The sequence below is a fragment of the Lepidochelys olivacea genome (assembly GCF_965140295.1).
Source record: "Lepidochelys olivacea isolate rLepOli2 genome assembly, chromosome: 14".
Classification (NCBI taxonomy): domain Eukaryota; kingdom Metazoa; phylum Chordata; order Testudines; family Cheloniidae; genus Lepidochelys; species Lepidochelys olivacea.
Genome location: NC_140424.1, coordinates 6,025,727 through 6,052,163, shown reverse-complemented (window position 1 = coordinate 6,052,163; position 26,437 = coordinate 6,025,727). Strand labels below are relative to the sequence as shown.

The following is a 26,437-nucleotide window of genomic DNA, read 5'->3' as shown; positions in this document are numbered from 1 at the left end:
AGGACCCTGATTTCTCGAACATCCAAAGATCTCTTTCAGTCTCCCCTCTGAACACCCTTGCAACTCAGCTGCCCACATCCAAGTGATGCACTTAGAGACAGCAGGCCTTATAGCTACAGCAGTCAACCCATAATACTTTTATTATTTAAAGGCACAGTGTTGTATTCTCACATTGAGCTCATAACATAAGAACATAAGAATGGCCATACTGGGTCAGACCAAAGGTCCATCCAGCCCAGTATCCTGTCTACTGACAGTGGCCAATGCCAGGTGCCCCAGAGGGAGTGAACCTAACAGGTAATGTTCAAGTGATCTCTCTCCTACCATCCATCTCCATCCTCTGACAACAGAGGCTAGGGACACCATTCCTTACCCATCCTAGTTAATATCCATTAATGGACTTAAGCGCCATGAATTTATCTAGTTCTCTTTTAAACTCTGTTATAGTCCTATAGTCACAACCTCCTCAGGCAAGGAGTTCCACAGGTTGACTGTGTGCTGAGTGAAGAAGAACTTCCTTTTATTTGTTTTAAGCCTGCTGCCCATTAATTTCATTTGGTGACCCCTAGTTCTTATATTATGGGAACAAGTAAATAACTTTTCCTTATTCACTTTCTCCACACCACTCATGATTTTATATATCTCTATCAGATCCCCCCTGAAACTCCTCTTTTCCAAGCTGAAAAGTCCTAGTCTCTTTAATCTCTCCTCATATGGGACCCGTTCCAAACCCCTAATCATTTTAGTTGCCCTTCTCTGAACCTTTTCTAATGCCAGTATATCTTTTTTGAGATGAGGAGACCACATCTGTACGCAGTACTCAAGATGTGGGCGTTTCATGGATTTATATAAGGGCAAGAAGATATTCTCCGTCTTATTCTCTATCCCTTTTTTAATGATTCCTAACATCCCGTTTGCTTTTTTGACTGCCGCTGCACACTGCGTGGACGTCTTCAGAGAACTATCCACGATGACTCCAAGATCTTCCTCCTGATTAGTTGTAGCTAAATTAGCCACCATCATATTGTATGTATGGTTGGGGTTATTATTTCCAATGTGCATTACTTTACATTTATCCACATTAAATTTCATTTGCCATTTTGTTGCCCAGTCACTTAGTTTAGTGAGATCTTTTTGAAGTTCTTCACAGTCCATTTTGGTTTTAACTGTCTTGAGCAGGTTAGTATCATCTGCCGACTTCGTATCAGTTTAGTATCATCTGCTCCTGAGATTCTCCCACCAGGACAACAGGAGGGTTGTCTTTCACTGTGCAGAGCTAAAAACAGGAAGAAGGGGGTTGGCAGCCACTAAAGAAAAGAACAACATTGACTTGTGCATGCCCGGTGCATGGTTGGGCAATGTAAGTCATCTCTAGGAAGTGACATGGAGGAAAAGAAGGGGGTGCCTCTTTCTGGGACCCTTACATAAAAACCCAGTGGCTTTCACTCCTGCCATGAATGTGGTAGTTCTCAGCCCAAAGATCTCCATCTAAGGCTGCTCCCCCCAATATTTTCTTCCATAATTTTTGGGCAGATGTGGTGAGGGGAAGGATCAGGTAAGAGAAATTACCTCCATGTAATTTCACTTATGGAAACACATTTCTTTTCTGGTGCCAAATGGTTTTCAAAACTGAGCCTTCTCTAGACCAGTGGTTCTCAACCTTTTTGGGCTCAGGACCCATTTGTAAATGTTTATGGCATGTCGCGACCCAGTAAATAGTCTGGGGGTGGAGGCCCTGGGGTGGTTTAGGTCGGATCCTGCCCCCATGGGGGTTGGGTTCTTCCCGGCACTTACCCCATAGTGGCCGCTCCTGTGCTGTGGGGCTGGCTGGGCCTGGCTCCCTGCTCTGGGGGTTGCAACCTCCGGGGGTTGCAACACTACTCAGGTTTGGCCCCGCCCCTCCTCACTGGATCAAATTTGCGGGAGTGGAGTTGTGACCTGGCTCACAGGGTTGCAGTTCCACTCATTCAGATTTGGCCTACCCGGACTTCCATCATTATGATGGAAGGACCAAACCTGAGTAGTGCTGGGACCCCAGAGGCTGCTGTGCCTGGAACGGGGAGGCGAGACCCACCAGCCACATGAGACAGGAACCACGGGAGCTGCCTTGCGACCCTTTGAAACATTCTGGTGACCCAATTTTGGGTCCTGACCCACGGGTTTAGAAACCCTGCTCTAGAGGAAGTACAGCCCATCTCTTTAAATATCTTCTGAATTCCATGTGAATTCCATTGAATTAAGTGAAAAATGACTGACATTCCTTCCGGGCAGGGTGGGAGCAATTTTAAAGGGCAAGAACTGTCTGTGGAACCTCCCTCAGCCAATTCCTGTCTTTTGGACTCCTGCAGTCGCACTGTGTGCCTTCCTCATCCTCTCTAGAGAGGCAGGAGGGTCTGGTGCTTAGGGTGTGCACTTGAGAGGCACAAGTTCAATCCCCCTTCTCTGTGTGAGCTGAGGTAAGTCACGAGGGGACATTTTTAAAAGGGCTGAAATGTCTTAGGCAGTGAGAGTGAAGCTCCTAAGTCCCTTCCAAAAATGGGACTTTAGAGTCCTGTAGAGACTTTACCCTCAGCCCCCGTGCCTCAGTGTCCCATCTGTACAATAGTTAATAGCACTGTGTCCCTCGCAGGGGCGCTGTAAGTCTGAATACATTAATGATTGTGAGGCGCTCAGACATGAAGGTAATGAGGACCTTAGCTAGGGAGTGGTTTAAAGCCCCCTTTAAGGGTACGTCTGCACGGCAGCTTGAGGTGTACTAGACGTGCACATGCTAGCTTTGACCTAGCTAGCACCCAAAATAACAGCATGGCCGTGGTGGCACAGACAGCGGCTTGGGCTAGCTGCCCAATACAGTCCCCTCCTAAGTCCTAGGTCGGTACTCGCTTAGGCTTGATCAAAGCTAGTGCCTGTATGCCCACCTCCAGCTGCGGCATGGAGGTACCCTGTGCGGTGGCTTTTCCCAAGAATAGCTGGCTGCAGTGTTGTGAACTGCGGGGAACCCACTGACCTAGCAGGATAATTCCACCCATGCTCTGCTGGTGGGGCAGTGAGGGTAGGCTGTGACCCTAGGTTGCTGCAGCCTTGTCCTTGGATAACTTGTGTGCTCAGGGTGTGCACAGTCTACTTCTTGTGCCATCGCCCTGCCTCACTCAGCACAAACCAGCAGAACTGGCCTCTTCTGCTGCACCCTGCACTTCCCCTGAGGCACAAAGAATCCTGGGACTCTCCTGGTTGGTGCCTTAGAGACACAACTGAGCCCAGTGTTCCTAAGTTAAATTGCTTTAGGGTTCGACTGCACTGCTTAAAACTGAAAAGCAACTTGAGTGTAACTTCAGCTGGCCAGCTGATGGCAGTACAAGCCAACACTAGCAAAGGGCCTGAAATGCTGATCGGGAAGCATCCATCCCTACTCGGAGAGTCTGTCGTTTCGGAGTCTCTTTGATTTCAAAAAGATAAAAATAAACTCGGTGGTTATTAGCAAAATCTCTCTTTAAACTCAGAATTGGAAGATCTGCCCTGAAATCCAGGAAAACTGGAGTTAAAGGGACTCCACCAACTTAACTTGTCACAGCAATAGGTCAAAGATTGATTTTTAACACCTGAGAGTAGGGTAATGGAGAGAGATAAGAGGGAGAAAAGGTTTTATCTCAGATTTGTTCACTTTGTGCATTTAACTTACTTGCTATATAGTCCATTTCCCCTGTAATTTGAGTGGGTCTTTCACACAGAATAATACATATTAAAAGAAAATTAGGAAATTATCATTGTACTTAGATTGTAAGATCTTTGTGGCCAGGAACTGACCTTTATGATCGGTATGTACAGTACCTAGCATCGTGGGTCTCCAGTCTTGGTTGGGCCTCTAGGCACTCTCAGAATACAAATAATAGTAAAGCTACAAGCTGACAGAGTGGATGCAGTACAGATACCATGAATCCACCTCTCCCTTCTTCCAGGTGGTGATGATACAGACTCGCTTTGCAGGGGTGTGAATGACGGCATAGGGGGTAGGGCAGTGGGGATCGAGTCCTGGAAGCATGAGATGAAGAGAAGTGGAAAAAGTTGTTCACTGATTTATCTGGTATGGGAGAAGAAAAATCAGTGCACCCCCTTGACTGTGTTTTAAAACTGGTTCCACTAGTGTCCCTTGCAAAGTAGGGACCTGCTCCTATGCTCCGTTCTGGCAGAGGAGGATTTAAGCTGAGTGCTAAGTAATGGGGTATGTCTTGGTCTCTCCCATCCCCAGCCCCTCCAGAGAGCAGTGCTGCGGGAAAGAGTGCGCATTGTGTTCAGACAGGGTAGGTGGTGAAAGGTGCCTTGGAAACTGACAGAGCCAGTGATTGAGACCCTTCATTACTGCCGGTGTCACTCGAGCTCTTCGTGGGGCTTTAAAGCCACGAGGCTGCGGGGGGGAGGGGTGTCTTCCGTGCTGATGCCTGCCCCTCTCTCCCCCCCCCCCCAGATCGAGCTGGCGATCCTGCGGTTTCCATATGACTCTTGGGGGACGCCATTCCAGCAGCTCAAACAGGTGGTGGAGGAGCCGTCGCCGCAGCTTCCGGCGGACAAGTTCTCAGCGGAGTTCGTCGACTTTACCTCACAGTGGTAAGCGGATCCCTCCTGAGCTCTGGCTGTGGAAACCCAGGAAGGACCCCCCTCCCGCCCCCACGCATCCAGGAAGCTCAGTCCAAGGCTGAGCCCTGTCTGCTTGGAGTCTGTAGCTCTGATATGTTTTCCTTGCATTCGGTAAAGAGCAAGAGGCTTGAATGCTGGCTGCGTCACTTAGAACAAAGTAAAACTGAAGCCTCCTGCCCCAGCATGCCCTGGGCCTGGAACCAGAATTGTCTGTCACTGGTCAGGGGTGTGAAAGAGGTCCTGGGGGGATATTGTGCTATCAGCGCCAATCTTAAGCCTAATTCTGCTGGTATAAACTCCCCGTTGAGTGTGTGCGATGGCTCCCATCTTGGCCGACACGAGGGATTGAACCGGGGATCTCCAGCATGGCTCTTTACAAGTCACAGCCCCAGGTAGCGAGCCTGGCTTTTTAGGCAAAGACTCAAATGTTGTGTGTATGGGGCATATAACACACACTGTCCAGAGACTCTCACACGTCTTAGACATGAGGGAGAAATGCGAGAGAGAACAATGGCAAATCATTTCATCTTTAAAGGGGACACTAGCTAAGTAGTGTGGGTCCCAAACTGGAACTACTTCAAAGTAGTTGTGCTGACCTGGGGGATGTTTCCCCAGAGGTGAGATGGAGGAAGAGAATTTTTCAAGCCACTATATTCTTTGCTGAATAACTAAACAACCCAAGTCATTCCTCGTGCCGCTGTCGACGGGGAGCCATGACCCGGGCCCTGGAATTGGCTCCTCTCTTTCCACAACAGGTGGCTTCCCCCAAGAGAAGATTCAGAAATGCACGTACCCCTGGCCCTGCACATCAGCAGCCTCGCACTGCTTTCCTGTGCACGGACACGTGAGCCTGAGTGAACCTTCCGTAAGGCATCCAGGGTGGAACGTGTTTGGGCCTGAGAATGGCTGTTTCCTGTGGCTTTCAGGAAATGTAGCGCTGACCCTGAACGACCCCCCCACCGCCTCAGAGCCCCGGGAAGCTGTGCCACAGAGTGTCTAGCTGAGGGTAGTGGAAGTTCAGAGTTTACTCAGAGCTCGGTCACATCTTCCTTTCGATCAGTGCAGGGGGCAGGCTCTGTTGTGGCTTACAGCAGGGCATCTGCGTCGATTTCAGTGGGGCAGGGTGGGCCCGGAGGCGCAGAAAGAGGAGGTGAGCACGGGGAGAGGTAAAGGATCCATGTTACAGCCTGGGGCACACTAGCGCTGTCAGCAGGTTTGGAAGGCTGCATGAAAGAACAGATCCTTCCTGCCCCCTAAAATAGACTGGCATTTGTCCTTGTCCTGAGGTGCATTGTTTAGTAGCTTCTAGCAACAGCCCTACAGCATTTGAATGCTCCTCCCTTCAGCCTCCCTGGAAACTACTCTGGAGGCCTCCCCCCCTTTCTTTTTTCCATTTGCTGTTTTGCCACTTGCTGTTTGCCAAGTTGGCAGATGGATGGCTGTTTGCATGGTAGCCAGGGAAGTGCTACAGGCTGACAAATGCAGAAATATGAGACTGTTCCTGATCTCCCAGTGTCAGGGCTCACAGCCCTGCCAGCTCCGCTTGTGCCCCAGGAAGGAGTTTATCACACCAGCCCAGTGGACCTTAAGAAACAGTACTTGGGATTCTGCTTTGGGGCCCTGTTTAAATCGGCCACGTGCTCAAGGTTCCTGGAATTTATTTCCTCCTCTTACTATGCAGAATCAATCCCATTTTCCCCACTTCTGCTCTACACACACACACACACAGAGCAGGACTGATGCCCCCCCCCCGGGTAGGGGGAAGTGACACCCCCCGTTTTGGAAGCCAAACACTGAAATTCTCCTTTCTAGACAACCTTCCTTTCCTCCATCTTGCCTGCTTGCCGCTTTGTTATTGTAGGGTTGTTTGAGCAAGCTGGGCAGCTTGTTGTTTTCCAAAGAACGCTGAGCTATTTGCTTTTCCAAGCCCCGTTGCTTGTTGCAGGTCACATGGACTTCACCAGCAGGTTTAAGAAGAGGAAATCCAGACTGTTTGCGATGGTTATAATGATAATATCCTATCTTTTAGGACTTGCAAGAAAGTGTGTGTGCATCTCAGAGGGCCTGATTTAGCATCCACAATCACACTTGATGTCTGTGGGAGCTGCTGGTGCTCAGGACCTCTGAAAACCAGGCCCTTGGTGTCTTTGGCCTGGTTCAACATCACTGAACTCAATGGAAGCAGATTTGGACCCTTAATTTCTGGCCAGGATTGGATCTGGGGGTGTTGGGATGCTGATCTTAAACAAGAAATGTAGGAGGTGTTAAAGAAGCTCAGGGAACTGAAAAGAGAATTTGGCAGAACCAGAGGTTCCATATTGCTGTGAACTCTATGGTCAGTGATGATCAGTAGTGGGTTTTGAAAGGCTTCTTAAAGATTAACGTTAAATTCCTTCAGTAATAACCTGCCGCTGTATGCCGTGGGATTGGTAATCCAAAAATGAGTCTTTTCCATGAAGTCTAAATTAACAAGAGCACAGACCAAACGCTGGATGAGAACACATCCAAGCTTTGAAGCTCACCTTCAGCTTGACTTGAAGCTTGACTCATTGCAGACTTGAAGGATATGATGCATCTCTTCCCAGTCACTTACCACAGTTAGCAGTTTTGACATGCATTATACCAATGCACTGCGGTTACAGTAAACGTGAGCTAACCATGTGCAGCAAGAGACAGGAAATATCTACTCAGCGGGCATCCATCACTTCCCTTGGGCCTGGCAAATCCCACAGTGGAGTGGCTTATCATAGCTGAGGCTCACACTTTTGTTTTGCTCAGCATGACACCTTTCCCCATGGACGTGTCAAGATCTTTTAAAATCACTCCAAGCTTCTTCCCATAAATACACCATCAGGAAGTGAGTAGCGATTACGTCCTGTGATTAGAAGCTATTTTCTGCTGGAGGGAAGCAAAAATAACCTCCCAGCCACCAGCCTCCCGAGCCATCTGTTGTAGTGGAGGAGACTAAAGGATGTTCCGTGTAACTGTCCCCATGCCATAACTGAAGTGCAGAGATAAATAATAGCCAGGCATGGGTTTCCAAGCCATTCAGTTCTCCACTCCCTTGCTGGAGCATTGAGGAGCTGCCAACTTCTGCAAGCCCTGATTTTGCCCTGAATATATTCAGAGGGTCCCTTCAGAGCTCACCAGATGTGCAATGTATTGGCTAGCATGTATGCTGTCTAGGGATGTACCTGCAGGAGTCAGAGCTCCTGGGTTCCTTTTCTGCCACTGACTTGCAGTTTGATGTCTGTCCCCAAATCCCTTCACCTCTCTGCCCCTGGTACTTACTTAGCTCTCAGGGGTTATGGGAAGGTTAATTGGAGAATGCCGGCTGCAGTGAGCTCATATGAACAATGCTGTAGATGGTCTAATTATTATGACAGTGTGTGTATCACTCTCCCTTCATGATTGGCCTTCCACGAGATAATCCTTCTATCGCCACCACTAGAGCTGGGGCAACTGTTTGTTTTTGCAGCTGATGGCCCTGGCATTATTCAATGACTCTGTGGACCACAAGTGAGTGGTGTAGCTTGTCACCGTTATCTGTATGTTTGTTGACCACCAGAGTCCATATCTAGCTCGAGAGGATTTTACTGAAACACAAAGTGCAGTAATTTCCCCTACCACCATGCAGTCCTTGCCCTGGAACTGAGCTGCTCTGGCTGAGGGACTGAGAAACCAAGACTCAAAACCACAGTGGCGGAGTGAGGGTACATGCCATTGGGCTGTCGTGGGGTCATGAACTGAGTGTGCTGAGCCTGCAAGTTCTTGGGGCTCTGTGGCGGGCCACTTGGGGAATAAACCTTGGCAGACAGAGCCACAAATAATGAATAGATAATGGAAAAGGAAGTAACAGAGGGGATAATTTAGAGAGGCCCATGGCTGCAGATGGATGTTATCTTGAAAGTTTTAAAATGCAAAGGATCTGATGGGTGAGATGTGATCGCTAGAAGGCACAGGCTGCCAGCTTTCTCCCAGGATGTCGGTGGGGGTCTGCATGCACAGACTGCAATCGGAGCATGGCCCTAAATTTGTAGCATGTCTTTTTCTAGATAGTGGAGTTTTGAATAAACCCAAACTTGTGAAGTAAGAACACAAATGGGGAAAACAGGACTGCCGGGGAGGTCTGATCCAAATCCCATTTGCAGTCAATAGAAAGACTCTGGTTGACTTTTTAATGAGCTGTAGGCCAGCTCATTATTTGATTCCTGATGAGACTGAATGAATCCGAGGAAGGAGTACATGCTTCAGAGATGTGCCATGGAACGTGGTCTTCAGGAAATGGCATCAGCTGTTCAGAGCCGTGGAAAGGCCAGAGTCACAGTGACGCAAAACAAACTAACTGCTGGGAAATCTACAGTGTTCATACTCCAGTCACTGGAAGGTCCTGAAATCTGAGGGCTGTTGATCGAAAATATGGATGCAGGACTTAAATCTTTGGGTATTTGCGTGGTGTATTTTTATGGCTTTGCTTAAATTACATACAAGATATATAATTCTCTTTTTATTTCCTTTCCTTCCTTTAAGCTTGAAGAAGAATTCCAAAGAACGGCCAACATACCCAGAGCTTATGGTGAGTGTGGCAAGGCTAAAGGTACATGGTAGCCAGACTTAAAGCTTAGGTTTTCAAAAGTGACTAGGTTTTCACAGGGGACTAGTGATTTTGGATGCCTTCTTTCATGTGTCTGGAGTTGAGCACCCAAATCACTACTCGTTCTAGGAAATCTTGGCCTAAGTACCAAATTTGGTTCTTTGTTACTCAGGTGCATTTCCCATTCAGATCAAAGGAAAGTGTACTGGTATAACTAAGAGCAATATGTTTCCCTAACGGTGTAATGGACCAAGGGTGTATGGGGAGTACTGCCAGGATGGATGAGGATGGGTTGGCAAAGGCAAAACTCTCCACTAGGATCTGCATGAGGGCCTTCTACACCCATCCTGAGCAGAGTTTTCATTGCTGTTCCACATGGGCAGCAGGAGCAGAACGTGCAACAGAGATTCATTGCCATGGCAACTTGGAGAGGAGGCTTTTGAACCGAATGATTTCCAGATGTTATTGGCCAGGATCAGCATGTGACCAAAACAAGCATTCACGTACTGAATTTCTTCTGCTGCTTGGAATATATTTGCTTTGGGCAGGGCTGGGGGAAGCAACTGTGGAAAAAGATTAATGATAGGAGGGCAATGCAAGGTAATTTGTGGGCAGTGCTGAAAGGGGCTCAGAGGTCAAGTGTGCTTAGCTACAGGTGAACTCCCAGCTGTTCAGACACTGCTCTAAACTCAGCCAGAGCTGTAGGAACTGATTTGGCAAGAACAGGCTATGCAATGGGGTGTCTTGTACCTCCAGACTGCACTTTGGTCAGAACCTCTCTCCTGATCTTCTGGAGCTACTTCTGCTCCTATTTCTGGTTAGAATCTGGAATTGCCGAGTCCTGATGAAAACACGAGAGAGAGAAATAACAGAGCTGAATAGCTGCTTGTGAAGTTAACATCCCACTCTCCTAGACATTCTGCTTGGTTTCTATTTTAGCCCAGTGCTTTGTCCATCCCCAGGTGCATGTCCCACTCCCTCCCTGCCATTTCCAACACCTCTTCCATTTGCTGGGACGCAGGAAGGAAGTTAGTCAGAAAGTATGAAAGTATCCTCCCTCGTCGCTTCCTCCCGGCTCACTTTACGGGTCTTTGCGATACCTGCTGTAAGAGAGCTTTGAGGTTCCTAACACTCTATAGGTGTTCTCTGCACTGGAAGGTCATGCACCTTTTAAAAATTACTTGTAAGCAGTGAGTAATTCCTGTGGCATTTTTGCTGGGGTCTGTAATGCGATTAGACTATGTAGAGATCTACTTTACACACAGCTTTGCTTGCACACCGACTTTCAGACAAAGGGAAGACCAAATGTTTTTATTTATGATTGAATAGATAGATGTAGAGAGAAAGCAAATCTCAGACCTTTGCCAAATGGCCTTTTATCAAAAAGGCTCACCAGGGCAGATTTGTCTGTTGCAGCATAATACCCATTGGTAGCTGTGCTCACGTCTATTGAATTAGGCCCTTGGATCACCTTTCCAACATATCTCAACACTGTGGTATTTTACGGCAGATGTTAATGTTGTGAGGTCCTGTGGTTTTGGGGTGGTTTTTCTTTTTCTCTCCTGTTCTCTAATGGCATTACGAGTTGCGGTACTGGAACGGACTTGCCTTTTTAGAACACGGCTGCTCTTTGCTTTCCTGTGGAATTGGGGTTTCTCATGGAAAATGTGACTCTGTGTTCTCTGACTTGAGTAGTGGGAAAACAGATACCGGTGGTCTGTGCTTAATTCTTTTTTAAAACCTGTTTCCCCAGGTGAAATGGAGCATGAAACAACAAAAGGAATCCCTCTCCCACAGCTTACAGGCTGTAAAATACAGCCTAGGTCATGTGGAGGTGGCTGGGCAATTAGCTTTGCGCACTGTTCTCTTCCAGCCAGTGGCTGAGGTTGAGATCCTGCAGGGATCAGCATGTGACCAAAACAATAATGGGAATTGCTGTGAGAATTGTTCACGGGGCACTTGTGAAAAGTGACTCAGGTCACTTAGTGCATCTTTCCCTAGCCTCTACTCATATAATGGCATGGTTTGCGTCAAGTGACTATCTCTGATCAGCAGAAATGATCTCCGGGCTCTTATCTCCTGTCTCATACCTGCTTGAGCCCTGTTCTCTGCTTAAAACCTATGCCTCTCTCAGATGTTCCTCCTCCTCCTTGCAGTTGTGTCTCTGAACCTTTTTTACATGCTGCTCCCTATGCTTGGAGTAGCCTCTAGTGCATCAAGCTACATCACTCTCCTTTTTCAAATCCACCCTAAGACAGCTCACTTCTTCCCTCGTCCAACCACCCTCTCCTGTCTCCACTCGGTCAATGCAACAGACAAAAAGTAATTTTGATCTGCATTAACAAACAAAGCTTATAATGCAGGTGCCAAGCCTAAACCATAACCGCTCCCATGACATCTTCACGTGCGCTGTCCATCCAATGTCTGATTTAGGTTGTAAGATTATTGGCAAAGGGACTTTGTATTGACTTTACTGACAGATGCAAGACAACAAATTACATTTAGCAGCAGGGCTCTTGGATCTGGATTGAGACGCATTGGCAGGATGGTACTTGGAACCTGAACTGGAGTAGAAGGTGTTGCAGGTCTCAGTTGAGGGGCATCAGGAGAGCTGCGACGAAGCCCTGAACTGAAGTATGGGTATTGCAGGGTTGGACTTAAGGTGCACTGGCAGAGCCGGGCAGGGGCGTGGGGCTACAGCAGGTGTTGCAGGTCAGGACTGATGTTCTTTGGCAGAGCTGGGTACACTTTAGACATTGTCATGTAGTCAGGCTGTGATCCATGCTCTTCATTCCTCCGTTTTATGAGCTGCACGTTAGTGTTTTAAAGAAAGCCAGGTGAAGGGCCTTTTTCTCTCCAAGAGGTGACACATCTGCTGTTTTTCCCATGGCTTGGCAGGGCATTTCTGCAACACAAGCAGAAAAGCAAAACCCCACCCATGCCCAGCCTCAAGAGAGCTGCGGGAGGGACTTCTTCCATCCAGCAGCTCACCGTCTTGTGCGTCAGAAGCTGAAGGGAGTAGCAGGACCCCTGTGCCAGGAATCGTCAATGTAGCCGACTCCAGTTAAATTGGTCCCATATCATCAGTGAGACGTTTTGAAGGATTTTGACAAAGTCTTTAAATGTCAGACGAATTCAGATTTGAGGTGTGGTGGGGGGTTCTTGAAATGCGATGAGCAGTTAAGATTGCCCAGCAGGAGTGTTGGAGGATTGTTTACACAGAGTGAGTAGGTCGTCTGGGTATGATCCTTGCATTACTGTTAGGGTGCCACAGGGAGCTTTTATTTTTGCTGAGAAAGGGTGAAGGAAATGATCTGAAAAGTAGATTCTTTGAAATCCTCAGCCTAGCATCCAATGCCAGTAGCTCAGGTAAGCACTGGGGAGATGGGCAAGGGCCAGGTCTCCTTCCCCCGCACTCAGGCAGTGATTGCCACGCCCTGCTGTTTATGTAGGGGGACTGAGGGATCCGTGCAGTGGCATCTCTCTCCTGAGCTGGATTTGCCTATTGCGGTTCCATATAACTCCCACTGCACACAGATGCCTGCACGCAACAGCAAGGAATATTCAGCAAAAACTTGGTAACACATGCCGGTGACTGGAAGGCCCAGTGTAGGTCACTGAGCACAGGGAATCATGGCTACTCGCTCCGAAACTAACACCCGCTGGATTGGGTGTAACCCAGGACAGAACATAGCCTGCAGTGAGAAAACGAGCAAACAGGATTTGTGAAAAATTCACAGCCAAAATAGCCTTTGCTCTTTCATTTTGAAGGTGGGGGGGAGAAAGTGGGAGATAGAGGGAAGAGTGGAGGGTGGGTATTACAATACAGCAAAATGTCCAGGAAAACGTTCTAAAATGGATGAAAGTTTAGAAGCATGAAGCCTCGTTGCAGTCCTGGTCTCTCAAATCTGCTGAGGTGTCAGAGATTTTATTGCTCCCTGCAATGGCACGTCTAATACATTGCACCTTGAGCCAGATTGATTAGCTGTCGTCCCAGCTGTGCCCTGGCATTTGGACGAGCGCACAAATGGCCCTTTTGGTGCCTAACTAGCCCTTGTATGTGAACGCACCTGGCTTCCCCTCAGCAATTTCATGTGCAAATTACAGGCACTAAGAGTTACACAAGTGTGTGGGCATTATGCATGTGAACCTCTGCCCATAATCTTTAAAAATCTAGCTGTTTCCCACTGGATTACCAAATGCTGGGATTGGACAACAGGGTGGATCACTTGATGATTATCCTGTTCTGTTCATTCCCTCTGAAGCACCTGGCATTGGCCACTGTCGGCAGACAGGATACTGGGCTAGATGAATGGACCATTGATCTGACCCAGTATGGCCACTCTTATGTTCTCATGAACCAATAGTAAACCAGCCTGGATGTAAGTTAGAGATACCTGCAGTGAGGTGTATGGGACCTTTGTGTGCAATCCCTCTCATTCTCAATACTGCTGTGCCATACAGGCAAGAGTAGGCAATGGACAGCTGTGTTTTTAGGTCTGTGCAGAATGAACCGACACAGATCATGGTGGAGCATTGCATGCCGGGACTTTTGGTCTCCATGGGTCACACCTCCTAGCTTAAGGTGGAGATTGCCTGCTGGGACCTGGGTCATGCACCCATGTTGACCTGTCTGTGAGGGGTGCTTATATGGTTCCAATCAGAGTAGTGTCTGAGCACCCCAATTTATCTTCCCAACACCCCTGTGAGGTTGGGGAGTAATATGATCTCCACGTTACACCTGAGGAGCTGAGACACAGAGAGATTGGCCCAAGCAAGACTTTCTCAGAACCAAGAATTGAATCCAGCACCCCCGTGCGTTAACCACAGCCCCATCCTGCATGAAGATGAGGGCCATAGCAGTTTGCTCCATTTTACGCACATTGGTGTTTGGACTGTAAGCTCTGCAAGGATTGTCTTTTGGGTTCTATGCACAGTGGGGTCCTTGTCCCTGACTGGGCTCCTAGGCTCTCCTTTCAATCAAATAAATAATAACAATAACTGATCGTTAGATAAGCCTCACCCTGCTTCTGGCAAATTGCAGTGGTGGTGCTGCTGTGTTGCTCAAAGCCTTGGTGATTTCTGGTTTAAGTGAATTGATCTCACCCACTGAGATGCAGCCGTCAGTAGCACATGTTAGTTTCTGGTCGAAGTAGGGTTTGGGATTGTTTTGTTTTTTGTTTTGCTTTTTGCACATATTTTTCCATTTACAGAAATGTAGACAGAACCTCCGGCTGGATGCCTTAATATGTTAGTTACAATTAAGTGTTTAAATAGATAGCTATTTATCATTTTCCAGCCAGCATAGCTGGCCTCTCTGCAGAGTGGTTAAGAATGAAGTAGCCTTAACAGTTGCTGATGGGAAGGAACAAGACACAGAACTGAGCAGAGGGAAAGGGATAAAGAAATAAAATTGGAAGCTTGGTAAATATTCACTGAGGATGCGGTTTCCCTGAGAGGCTTTTCCGTGGAAACGTTTACACGTTTGTGGAACTATATTCATGCTGTTAGTCCCATTTCTGTGAATTCAGTGGGAGCATGCTCTTTGACTGCACACCCCTAACAAACGCATGAGTATCTTCCCTGAGGATGGGAATGCAAATTCAACTGAGAGATGTCTCTGCCTACTAAAATAAGAGATAACACCTTTCTTTCTTTCTTTCTTTCTTTCTTTTCTTTCACAGTTCAATGATCCAATGCCTTTGATTTATAATATATAAATCAAATATATTTGAAGGAGACAAATTCAAGGCTAATGTGCCCAGCATTTGTCTGACCTTCCTTGTTTTGCCTTGGGCCCAAAGCATCTGTGTAAACCTATATCTACTGTGATCTTCTCGTGTGCCATGTTGTTTACATCTTGGACTGCTTTGTTCTCTTTGTTGTGGGCTTGTCAGGACGTTTCCATCTATTCCTACCCACATGGGGTTCACGTGCCCCAATGGTCACTTTGTAATTCTTAGATGAAAGGTGCTGACAAAGTGTTATAATTATTATTTTCATCTGGGAAGAGAGGAGGAGCCTTTCCACTCTTGGACCAATAGAAGTTCTACGTTATACACCCACCAACACCCACGTAGAGTTGAGTGAGCAGTCCATTCCAATATTGCTAATCTCTGCCAGGACTGAGGGACAGTAGACAGCAGAGGATACTGGAGCTAGAGAGCCAGAGAAAACTGCGGGGTCCATTTGGGTCCAGATATAGAGAATCCACATATCATTCATTTACCAGCCCAGACACGATATGTACTTACCCACCTGAATGACACCATTATGGTGCTAGTAGGGGAAACAATATTGTTTTACTAGGAAGACTTTCCCCAACTGAGTAGAATTTTGCCAGGCTGACACTGAGAATGTCATCTTGGTGGTTATGGTTTGAATAATACATTTTAATATGTTCTCTTTTCTTTTCTTTCCCAGCAACACCCTTTCTTCACCCAGCACGAATCCAAAGAGACAGGCGTGGCTTCTTTTGTAAAACTCATCCTGGGAGACTGAGAAACGGACTTGTACACGATTTGCCTTTCTGTGGACTGGTGGGTTTAGGGGAAAAGGGGTGTGCGGCGGGGCTTGGTCACGAAAGCACCAATAGAAAGTCGCCTTTTAAAAAAAATTTTAAATCCCCGCCTCACCAATGTTTTTAAAGGGTTCTTTGGTATCCATAGTGACATAGAGTGAACTGGTTAGTGAAATGAATTTTAATAAGGTTGGCACCCTTCAAACAAACAAAATAATTTTTAACAAGGGTGATTGAAATATTTAATGACTGTCAAAATGCCATTCCCCTCCATGCCCCAACCTTCTCCTCAACCCTCTTCCCTTGTTTCTGTCAAATTGCTTTTGTCATGGTAATAGGTGCTATGGTAGTCATGAAGTTGTATGTAGATTTATATTTTGTCCCTTCCATTATTTTAATATTTATGTTAAGTGCTGGATTGAATAGATTTCTGTTTTATATGAGAATGAACGTGTGATGATGATGACGAAAATGAGGCTACAGCAAGCAATATTTATAGGGCTTTGCTGTGGAAAGGGTTAAAAGGAGAAAAGGAAAGAAAAAAAAAAAGAGAGAAGAAGCCTGTATGTTGTGGAAAACTATTTAATGTGCATTGTTAAAGAATTTTTAACAAGGATCTTGGTTCAAATGCCGGGGCTACCTCGGAAAACACGCTGAGGGGATTGATAGGATCTCACATGATGTGGGACGCGGTCGGGCACAGGAGAGATTGCTCTGATGACACGTAAAGAGGAAACGCAGCTTGGTTCTCATGGTGTTTGCGGTGCATTCCCAGCGCACGGCGTTGCTAAAGCCTCTGGTTCCAGCGGTTTAGACGCGTGTCTGACAGGCAGTGATGTCCTGAGGCAGAAACGTAGTGACTGGGACTAATGCAGGGAGGAAAGGTTCGTTTTAAAGTGCGTGGCAATGTGAAGAGGCAATAGCTGATCCCTCACCTGGCTATGAATTCGGGAGCGTTTCATGGAGAACCTTGCGCTGATGTTAGAGTTCAGATTTTGTGGTGGTTTTGGCCTCGGAAGGGAGTTTTCCTGTCCTCCCTGAACAGAAAGGAACATTATGGATGGCTGGATATCTGCAAAGGGGGAAGCAGGGTCAGAGGATTACGTCCCAGGGTGGGTTTCCAAATTTCCAAGCACTACACAGACAGAAATCCCCTGAACTTACCCACAGTCATTTGAAACGCTAACGAGCTCCGCAGGAACTCCTGCTGGAGTGCAGTTTGATTCACATCCAGGGCCGGTCAGGATGATCGATGCAGCTGTGTGTGTTAGGCTATTGCACACACTGCAGGTGCCCCTCGGAGGGCTTCAGTCCAGGAAAACCCGCAAGGAAACCACAGCTACACCGATCCCAGGAGCTTGTTGCCATTGGACGTGGTCCACAAAGAAAACTGCTAGCCAAGGGAGAAGAACATTGGGGATGTCAGGATGGGAGGGAAAGACAGCATAAGAATGCTGCTCTCGTGTTAACACAGTAACTAGTGCTCTGTAGGGTGAGCAGATGGACCTTAGCTCTGCTCTCGGTGACTCCACTGACTACGGATTCACTCTGGTGTCACCGAGCAGAACGTGGCCTGATCAGCTTTCCTGACTTGGCTCTTTCACTGCAATCCGGTCTTTGCGCCTTGTCTCCCTTGATCTCTTCCCTCTCACCCTCCCGGCAAGGCAGAATGCATGTGTGCAATGTCTGTCTCCCCGTTCTGTCTTTTAAAAGACACCCGCTCAGCACTATGCCTCTCTGCTGGGAGGGTCACAGACAGAAGCTCCAGATTTGCCGATTTGGGAGCCGAGCCCCATGTCGCTCCAGAACAGCCGGGAAAATTGGTGCTATGCCAGTTAAGAGAGCTCCTCTTCTCCAGCTTATGTGCTGAGGGCAGCCTTTTCTATTGCATTACGGGAAACAGAAAGCTCCCGCTCTGACCCAGTCTTAGGCCTACCCCACCTTTTTTTGCCTTTCTCACCTGTATCAGGGGAACGAAGATCCACTGAGGCAGAGCTAGGGTGGGGAGAGGGAAAGTAATACGAAAATCCACAGCAGCCCTAGCTGAAATCCCTCGAAATCCATTCAGGCCCAGAAAGGAACTGCCCGAAGAGTAGCTCTCACTGCGGCACAAGACTCAGGGCCAAGTTGTGCCTTGTTTCACACACTCCACCAGATCGTCAGCTGGTGGAAATGGGCGTAACTCTGTGGACGAGCCCAAAGCATCCATTTGTGAAGTGATCCAATTCCCCAAGGCTGCATTGTTCCTTTGCAAGGTCAGAGGGGGAGGATGGTAATTTGCATTGCATCTGTCCAGGGCGGAGGTCATTAGTAATTGAAGTGCTTATGGGAGTTCTACCATCTCGTTCACCAGGATCCCATCATTTTGCACCACATACTTGCTACGTCCGTTGTTTGAGGAGACTCTGGAGAGTTCAGAGTTTGGATTGTGGGATAGTTCCCTGGGGGCACAGGGTCCTGAAGAATTAAACTGGTTACAAAGAATTTGGGTATATCTGTGCTATAATCACAGGGGCTGCCGTTTGAGCAGACGTACCCAAGCAAAGCTAGCTTGGGTCCTGGAGACGTGAAGTGGCAGCAGTGTGAGCTGCAGATTGGGCTAGCCCAATGAATAATTTCCCAGGGTTCCAGGCTGGCTTGCACAGCCTGCTCTGAAAGTCATGCTGCCTCGGTTTCCCTGTCCTAAGCGCTGAGCTAGCTAAATTAGAGCTAGCTTGGGTCTGTCTGCTCGAGCTGCAGTCATGCCTAGTGATTACAGCATAGCATTACCCTTTGTGTGAAGAGGTTCCTTGCTCTCCTGCGTCAGCACCCCTTTGTAAGTTTTACCTCTCTCTCACATGATCCCATGGGGAACTTCCAAGGAGATGTTTTGTTGCAGATGAAACACAAGGTTCTTTTACATTTCAGTGTAATTTTAAAGGCCACTGGGGGGCTCATAATCTGCGCCCTGGTTTTCAGCTTTGTGTGTGTCTGTCTTTTCTCTCTCACACTTTCACATAGACTCCGAGCTGTTTTGATTGATTGTCTTCAGATGCAGCAAAAGTCCAGCCAGCCAGCCAGCTTATAGAGTTGGTTCCAGCGTCAATTCTCACTTGAAAAACATAACGTTTAAAAACAGCCTTTGGTTTTCCTGCATATGGATCTGATGCTTTCGTTAAAGATCGGTTTTGCCTTTTTTCTCTTGGAATATAAATCTCATTTGGACACTAAATTCCCTTGACCTCAGAGCACCTTTATTCCAGTGCCATGGTAACTGACGGGTTGAATTTATGGGATACCGTCAAAGATCAGTATTAACAGCAGATATTAATATCCCCAGCGTTTTCCAACAGAAAACTGTCAGTGTTGTATGCAGTTAGTAACCCTATAAACGGAATTGTGCATGGCTCAACACTACAGGTCGAATGTTTTCTTTTGTGCTTTTTACTCTTGTGATGTCTGGCTCATCCAAAATCTTCTTGGTTTAATTGCATTATAACAAAACAAGAAAGAAGGACTATTGAAAAGAAACGGTCACCCCATTCCTCTATCTGATGTTCAAAAGCCTGATTCTCTGCTGCCTTTCACCTTGGGTAGGCCCTTGAATCATTGCAGAGTAAGTGTAATTTGCCACTGGTGATGTGAGTGGAAAATTCAGATTGAGCAGCATTACACACCCACTTTGCCCAGTATAAATGACCATGCTAGGTGTGGGTCAGTGGAGAAATTCGAGATTTGCTCCGTATCTCAGCATCCATCTTGGGCAAATATCAAAACAAAGCTTGTAACATCTGGGGATCATTTGAAACCTTTTGAAAGTAGTGTGCCACAGGTCGTCTTGGGGGAAGCATGGCCTAGTGGTCTGAGCACAAGATTGGGAGCCAGGATTCCTTAAACGCTTAGATTACCATTGTGGTGGCTCTTTTACTAACACTGTGGTAGTGGGCAGGTGTGTAATCTCTGCCTCGGTTTCCCCATCTGTAAAAATAGAGATAACACCACCTACCAGGACGGGTGTATTGAGGGTTAATTTTCTGGCTCATGCAGTGAAGGTGAAAAGTGTTCTGTCAGTGGCTTCCCAAGACTCTATTTCTGGACATCACAAGAGTTCCCTCACTCCATCACACACTCAGAAGGAAGGCTGGGGCTGGGGTGGATTTGTTGCTGCTGTTTGTATGGTAGGATTTTGTTTTTTCTGGAGAAGATTTTTCCCACGCATCACACAAGACTTTAAACAGAGATCCGTCCTTTCTTTTACCGTGTTCTGCTGGTTATTGAGGAGTTGTTCCTAACTCACGCCCACAGGGGCTGGGTTTGTGGTGGTGGAGTGGCTGTGTCTGGAGGCAGGGGGAGCTAGAGAGGGCCTTGCTCAGAAATGGCTCTTTAAATGGGGAAGCACGCACTCCCCCATGTGCCCCGTTGCACATCGGCAGGTGAGGGGGAGGGGCGTAGCCATGCCAGTCCGCCCAGTCGTGCTCTCTTTGGGGTGTACAGTGCTGCTGCCCTACACCTTGTGCTTAAGAAGCTCTGGCTCAGCTAGCTGGTGGCCTTCTGCATGTGGGCACTGGTAACGAAGGAGCTCCCTGCACCCCTTTCCCTCCCCACCTCGCACAGCCATCAAGGGGCAGCCAGAATATGGCCCCAGGCTCTTTGTATTTCACAAGGGCCGCCTATGCTTGCTCCTTCGGCAAAGGTGTCATGCCAACACCACCCTTGTTCCCTTCAGCCCCAGATGATAGGTGGTGTGAAACGGGGATTGTGTCTACACTGTAGATTCCAGCAGAAGGAGGCAGTGGGTGGAGCGGGAGGATCTCCTTGATATGCAGAGGGAGCACACAACAAAGGCATTTACACACACGCAAACATGGCCAGTATTTCTTGCTGTTCGCTTCAGTAGAAGAGTCTGCCTCAAACCTTTCGTAGAAATTGTAGATGGGAAAGACCTGCTAGGCCATCTTATCCATTTCCCTACCAATGCAGCATGGATCCTTGCAGCCCATTCACTAGAGCTTGGTCCAGTGTAGTTATAAAAGTCTCAAGCAGAATGGCTTCTATCACTTCTTGTCCCTGCTGCAAAAAACACGTCAAAATGCTCCTTGTCCTCTCTTCCATCTCATTGATGTCCATCCTCCGTGGACCATGCTTGGTGCTTACACACTTTCAGATGGAGATCATTATCACATCCCTCCTAGGTTAGCGTGCCCCCAAACCAGCTCAAAAATCAGCCCCTTCCAGCCTCTTAATTACATATTTTTGCTTTTCATTGAATTTCCTCCTATTTATTGATATCTTTCAGTTACCGAGCAATTAGTTATATTCAGTTTTGCTGATGGGAGCAGGATCAAGACAAACAGTTGCCTTCACTGGTCTGCTTTTATTGGTGCATGGGGGGAATATTGCAGAATGTTTATTGCTATTAATGGAGTAAAATCTCCTGACCCTAAAAATGGGAAAGAGACTTGTTAGGGCTATAGATTCTCAGCTGGCATAAATTGGTGTCGCTCCATTGATTTAGCTAGAGTGACGCTGATTTACTCCGGCTGAGACTCTGGCCCCTTTTGTATAAACAGCTATTCTACAATAATAAAGTTTAATGAATGGAAATTTCCCCTGGATTCACATAAAGTAGCAAGTTCCACTCATTAATCTTTATTGCCGCATTATGGCTGTTTATGTCTAAGGAATCTTGTCTCCCTGTTGTGCATATGTATTTATATAGTGGGAGGGCTGGGGTGAGAAGTGTATATAAAAGAGACATAACTGACCTGATGTCCACATATTTTATAGTCTGTAACTTCCTCCCCTAGTTGATTGTTTCCTTGAAAGCAGCAAAGGAGGTGTTACAGAGCTTTGTCTGCACAGTTGGCCTTTTTGCTCCACTATGAAATCCAGATTGTTTCTTGTGAAAAAAGATGAGATCTCCAAATTAATACTTCAGCTCAGCCTTTAGTGGAGCAGGTGGATAATATGGAATATGACGAGTTTTGGCAGGCAAGCGCTCTTGCTCCCCCACACCTCGATGGGAAGAAACAGCTGCTGTTGAGGTCTCCCCAGGAGACAGATGTGTTTCTCTAGTTGAAAGAGCATTTACTAACCCCCTGCGATGCCACGCATTAAAGTCAGTTGATTTCACTTAGGAGAGTGTCTGCCCCTTCCCAGTGGGGTTTTTTTTTAATTCCCAAACCTGTTGCCTTTGCATGTTGTCGACTGAGTTTTTATTGTGGGCATGGCAAGGACACCGTTGTATAGGAACTATGGGCAGATGACTGCTGTGCAATGCTTGGTTGCACAAACCCTCTCTAGTAAAAAATATTTCAAGTAGTGGCACAGGAGAAAGAAATCTTCCAGGAAAGTCAAGCAGCAGAATGACCTTCAGCACTGGCAGTCTGAGAAGCGAGAGCTCAGTTATAGTCCTGATGCCTTCCCTTTGCCCATCTCAGATGCTGATGTTGATGCTTTCCTTTGAACACAGGAGAGACAAAGTGGCGTTGCGAAATGTGAGCATGTTGAGCAAAGGATTGTTCCTTAGTAGATTTCCCATGGACCTCTGGCTGCTGGGCTGCATAAATGGAATGTAATCTAACAGTGGAAGATGTGTGGGGAGGAGCACAGTCCCTGTATGGCAGCAGGCAGAGGAAATACCAAGGAACTGGCCACAGTGCTGATCCTCCTATTTCCCTTCTGCTCCTGGTGGGAAGCAGAGCATAAGAGCTCACTGAGTATGCCCGTGTAGTACATCCCATATACCATAGGCTGCTACAGGCACTAAGCAGCCCGGGAGGGAAGATAGCTCCTTTCCCGTGTCTGGTGCATCTGCTTAGCACATGGCCCAACTACACAAGTCGTCCCTTTGCAACATCAAAATGTTTTTTATCAAATACCGATTCCTACTGTAGCCCCCTCTTATCTCCCCAAGGCAGTCCCAGTGCAGGCCTTCAAGCAAAGAGCAGCAGAACCTTAAGATCAACTAAAATCCATTCTGATAAATGTGGCTAGGGAGTAGATATGCATAAGAACACGTATTAGCTGGTAAGGATAAATTATCTGGCAGTGTGTTTCTAGGACATGACTTTGGCAGCAGTACAAAGACAAGAGAGCAAAGGGAAGTTCTACAAAGCCAAGAAATGAGAGGAGACACCTTTTAGGATTGTCTTTGAATATCCTATTACAAGGAATAGATGACTTAAGGTCTATTAGGGAAAGTTCATTCCTCATTGAAGCCAGTGGTGGTCCACCAGAGATGAATTTGACTGTGTGTTATTTTACACCTAGCTGTTATACCTTTACAGTTCTCATCCCAAAGCTGCATGGAAACTATTGGCTACCAATGTCCTCATCTCATTTTTTTGGCCATCCTTTAAGGCTTGCCCTGTGTTCCTGGGATTTCCGCAGCTTTTTGGGAGGCGGGGGCGTCGCCTGCTGTTGTTTTTAGGATCCTTTTTATTTATTGATTTATTGTTTGTCCAGTGACTTATGATACGGCAGTGAGCCACATTAAATCATGCATGGGCGCATACCTCCGATGGGAGGCTACCACCAGCTGAGAGGTGTACCTGGGGCCCACTAATGCATGCCCCAGCTTGGCTTGTTGCTTGTATCAGAGTGTTGCTCGATAAAATCTTTTCCAGAAATGGAGCAAGTCTGGATTTACACCAACGGAACAGAGATCTGAATCTGTCACATCCACAGCCATGCTGCAATGTGGACTGTGTTTACTTCCCAGAGGGATTTACAGGTTCCCTAAAGCAATGAGGCAAAACTCCAGGGGTTGAGTGGTTCTATGAGGATAAACAGGCAGAAGCTCAGAAGCTTCTAAAGTCCTCTGGAAGTAGTGATGGAAATCTCACAAGATCAGATGTCATTTGAAGATTTCCAATACATTGTGGGTTTGGCCGGAGCAGAACAACCTTCTTATAGCTTCTCTGATGATATTTTGATATGTTACTTCCACTTCTGGGCCCAGCCAAACCCAATAAGGACAGAATTGTGGAATTTTTAAATAGAAGGGGGGGAAAGTGAACCAAGTTTTTTTTTAACTTGGTTGTAAAATGTCTTTTTGGTGTGCACTATAGGAAAGATTCAGGCCAGTTCTGATTATATCTCCTCCCTAATTCTTCACCTTTAGAAGGTGATAGTGGTCTTGAGTCTCACTTACACTAAGGTGCCTCCGCTTTGCCAGAACAGTGTAAAGGAGCTTTAAGGTAAATGCGATTTGGGCATTCAATCCTTTTGAAACTGGGTGGCCCCTGATTTAGTTCAGTCTCAGTGCTAGATTCTGTGATATGACTGTCCAGGTGTATTCTCTGCTCGCGTGTACGCAGAAGTGACACACACCAATTTGTGCCAGAAGTCAACGTGAGATAAGGACTAGAGTACAACTTTTGGCCACGGTGTGGTGGTGAGAGCAGCCATCTTAGAATTAGGTTGGGAAATTCTTTGACCTGTCCTATGCAGGAGAGCAGACTAAATGATCACAGTGGTCCCTTCTGGCCTAGTGATCTATGAGCAACTGGGCCCTGCAGCCTCAGGGTGAAATGACTTGTCCCATCTCATTCTTCATACTGAATCCATGAGGAAAAGCCCAGGTTTCTGCCGAGTGCTTCACTCCTTCCAATGACTGAGAGAGGAACAGGAGCATTGACTGCACTTTTGAAGTACAGATGTGCCGTATAACTAACACTTGGCCCGTCGCTTGTATCGCACAGAGTATTAATGAAGGATAAGCTGCTACAGATTCAGGTTGTTGTACATATAGGTATATTTGTGAGGAAGGAGGGTGAGGAATTAGTCCTAACTGAAAGGAAGAGGTTTTGAAACAGACTCTCAGAACAGCGGGCAGATGGGCTGTTGTCTAAGGCTCAGAACCTCAGCTGATGTACATCACCATTGCTCTGTTGATTTCAGTGACGCTACAATGTCTGAGGTCAGCGGAAGATCTGGGCACTGGACTGTCGTTTGGTTTTTGTGCGGTAGTTCTGCCTCAGTAGAGTGCATTTTCCTTGACTTAGCCAGTCCAGCCTTTTACTTACACATTTTTCTGTTACACTGGCAGATGAATTTTGAAGTATTGTAAATACCAAAGGATGGGAACATTACGTTTCTTTCCTCAGGTAAGAGTGGTATTTTTTTCAACTAAAAGAACATTCAGCCATCCCTGAATTTGCAGGAACAGTCTCTTAAAGTTTTTAGTCCTTCTCAGTCCAGTCGTGTATTTTGTTTAAGAAGAATACTGTGAAAAGATAGGAAGTACTAGATGTGAGAGGTGTATTAAGGAGGTACATTAAGGGTCTACTATGAGCTGGCAGAGGGCAGCAGAAGAGTTAAGAAGTTACCTGCTGCTCATGGGGTAAACTGAAATAAACTGCAGTCAGAATCATAGCTATTTAATCAGGATGTAATTCTGCTGTAATGTACTCTGGTGTAAATGCAGAACTCTCCATCCAACACAGAGCACTCACTCCAGATTTAGACCCTAATTCTATCAGAGTACATTAATGTCAATGGCAGTAGAATGTGGCACAAATTGTTTTGGATATATCCTACCATAGCTAATGAATTTTCAAAGCTATGTCACCTTTTCATTATCTCTGAAGCTGTGAATCATGTGAATGGTCTTTGCGGTGACAACTGCCATTGTACTGATCAAGGTTGGCTGAAATATTCACAGCAACATCTTGAAAATCTTGAAACTTTGCATTTCACTTCCGTTTGGTGAAATTAAATTAACTTTGACAAAAAGCTGCTAAATTTTGTTTCTTGCAAGTTAGGAATAAACATGAACCCTTATCAAGGGGGAAAAAACCTAGAAATGACTGAAACTTTGAAATCAAGTGGTTTAAAAAAATTGGCCAAGATTGATTGATTGATTGATTGATTTTTTTTGGCATCGAAACAAATGAAGTTTCCAAATTTGCAGCATTACAATCTTCTCTTTCCTGGGGTAGTGGGAATTTTTGTAAAAAGCAAAAATGTCTTGCGATGAAATTTCTAGAATCAGATAGTAGAAAAACCAGTGGAACACCAGTTGCATTGCAAATGGGCACATGTAAAGCAGCGTCTCCTGCTTTTCCATACGTTGAAGTGGAAACTACTCTCTCTTATTATTTATTCATTTGTGGTAGCACCCAAAATGTACTAAAGAAAGCCATTGTCCCTGTTCCCTTATGCTTACCTACCTTGTCTTTCTTTGTTATCCTCTGAGTGTTGAAATGGCAAATGTCTATTGCTGGCTAATTAGTATTTTATGTTATATTTCAGAGTAGCAGCCGTGTTAGTCTGTATTTGCAAAAAGAAAAGGAGTATTTGTGGCACCTTAGAGACTAACAAATTTATTTGAGCATAAGCTTTCGTGAGCTACAGCTCACTTCATCAGATGCATGTAGCTCACGAAAGCTTATGCTCAAATAAATTTGTTAGTCTCTAAGGTGCCACAAGTCCTCCTTTTCTTTATTATATTTGTTACAGTTTGAAATTTAACTTGTTCCGCCCTGTAATTAGACGTAGGAATAAGAATCTTTTTTTTTTTAACACCTTTTAGTTGAAGGTCCTGGAAGTTTCTAATTAGATCTTGTAGCCAAAATTAAAACAATGGTAACACTAGATGAGGGAGAGTTCCAATTTGGGTGTAACAGTGACTTCAAAAACAGATTGACTGAGTTTAAGGTTCATGGAGTCAGTAAATTCTGAGAGTATCGCAGTGTGATTAACCAAAA

The 26,437-nt window shown here is 46.3% G+C and overlaps 1 protein-coding gene across 1 annotated transcript in view; it reads left to right on the top strand.

Annotated features, from left to right (window-relative positions):
* Positions 1–26,057, top strand: part of MAP2K6 (mitogen-activated protein kinase kinase 6) — an 89,977-nt gene extending 63,920 nt beyond the window's left edge. Inside the window, exons 10-12 of the mRNA XM_084648007.1 lie at positions 4,463–4,602; positions 9,163–9,208; positions 15,650–26,057. Coding sequence (XP_084504133.1) covers positions 4,463–4,602; positions 9,163–9,208; positions 15,650–15,727 — 264 coding nt within the window. The 3' untranslated portion in view covers positions 15,728–26,057. The remainder of the gene's footprint in view (positions 1–4,462; positions 4,603–9,162; positions 9,209–15,649) is intronic.
* Positions 26,058–26,437: the final 380 nt, after the last annotated feature.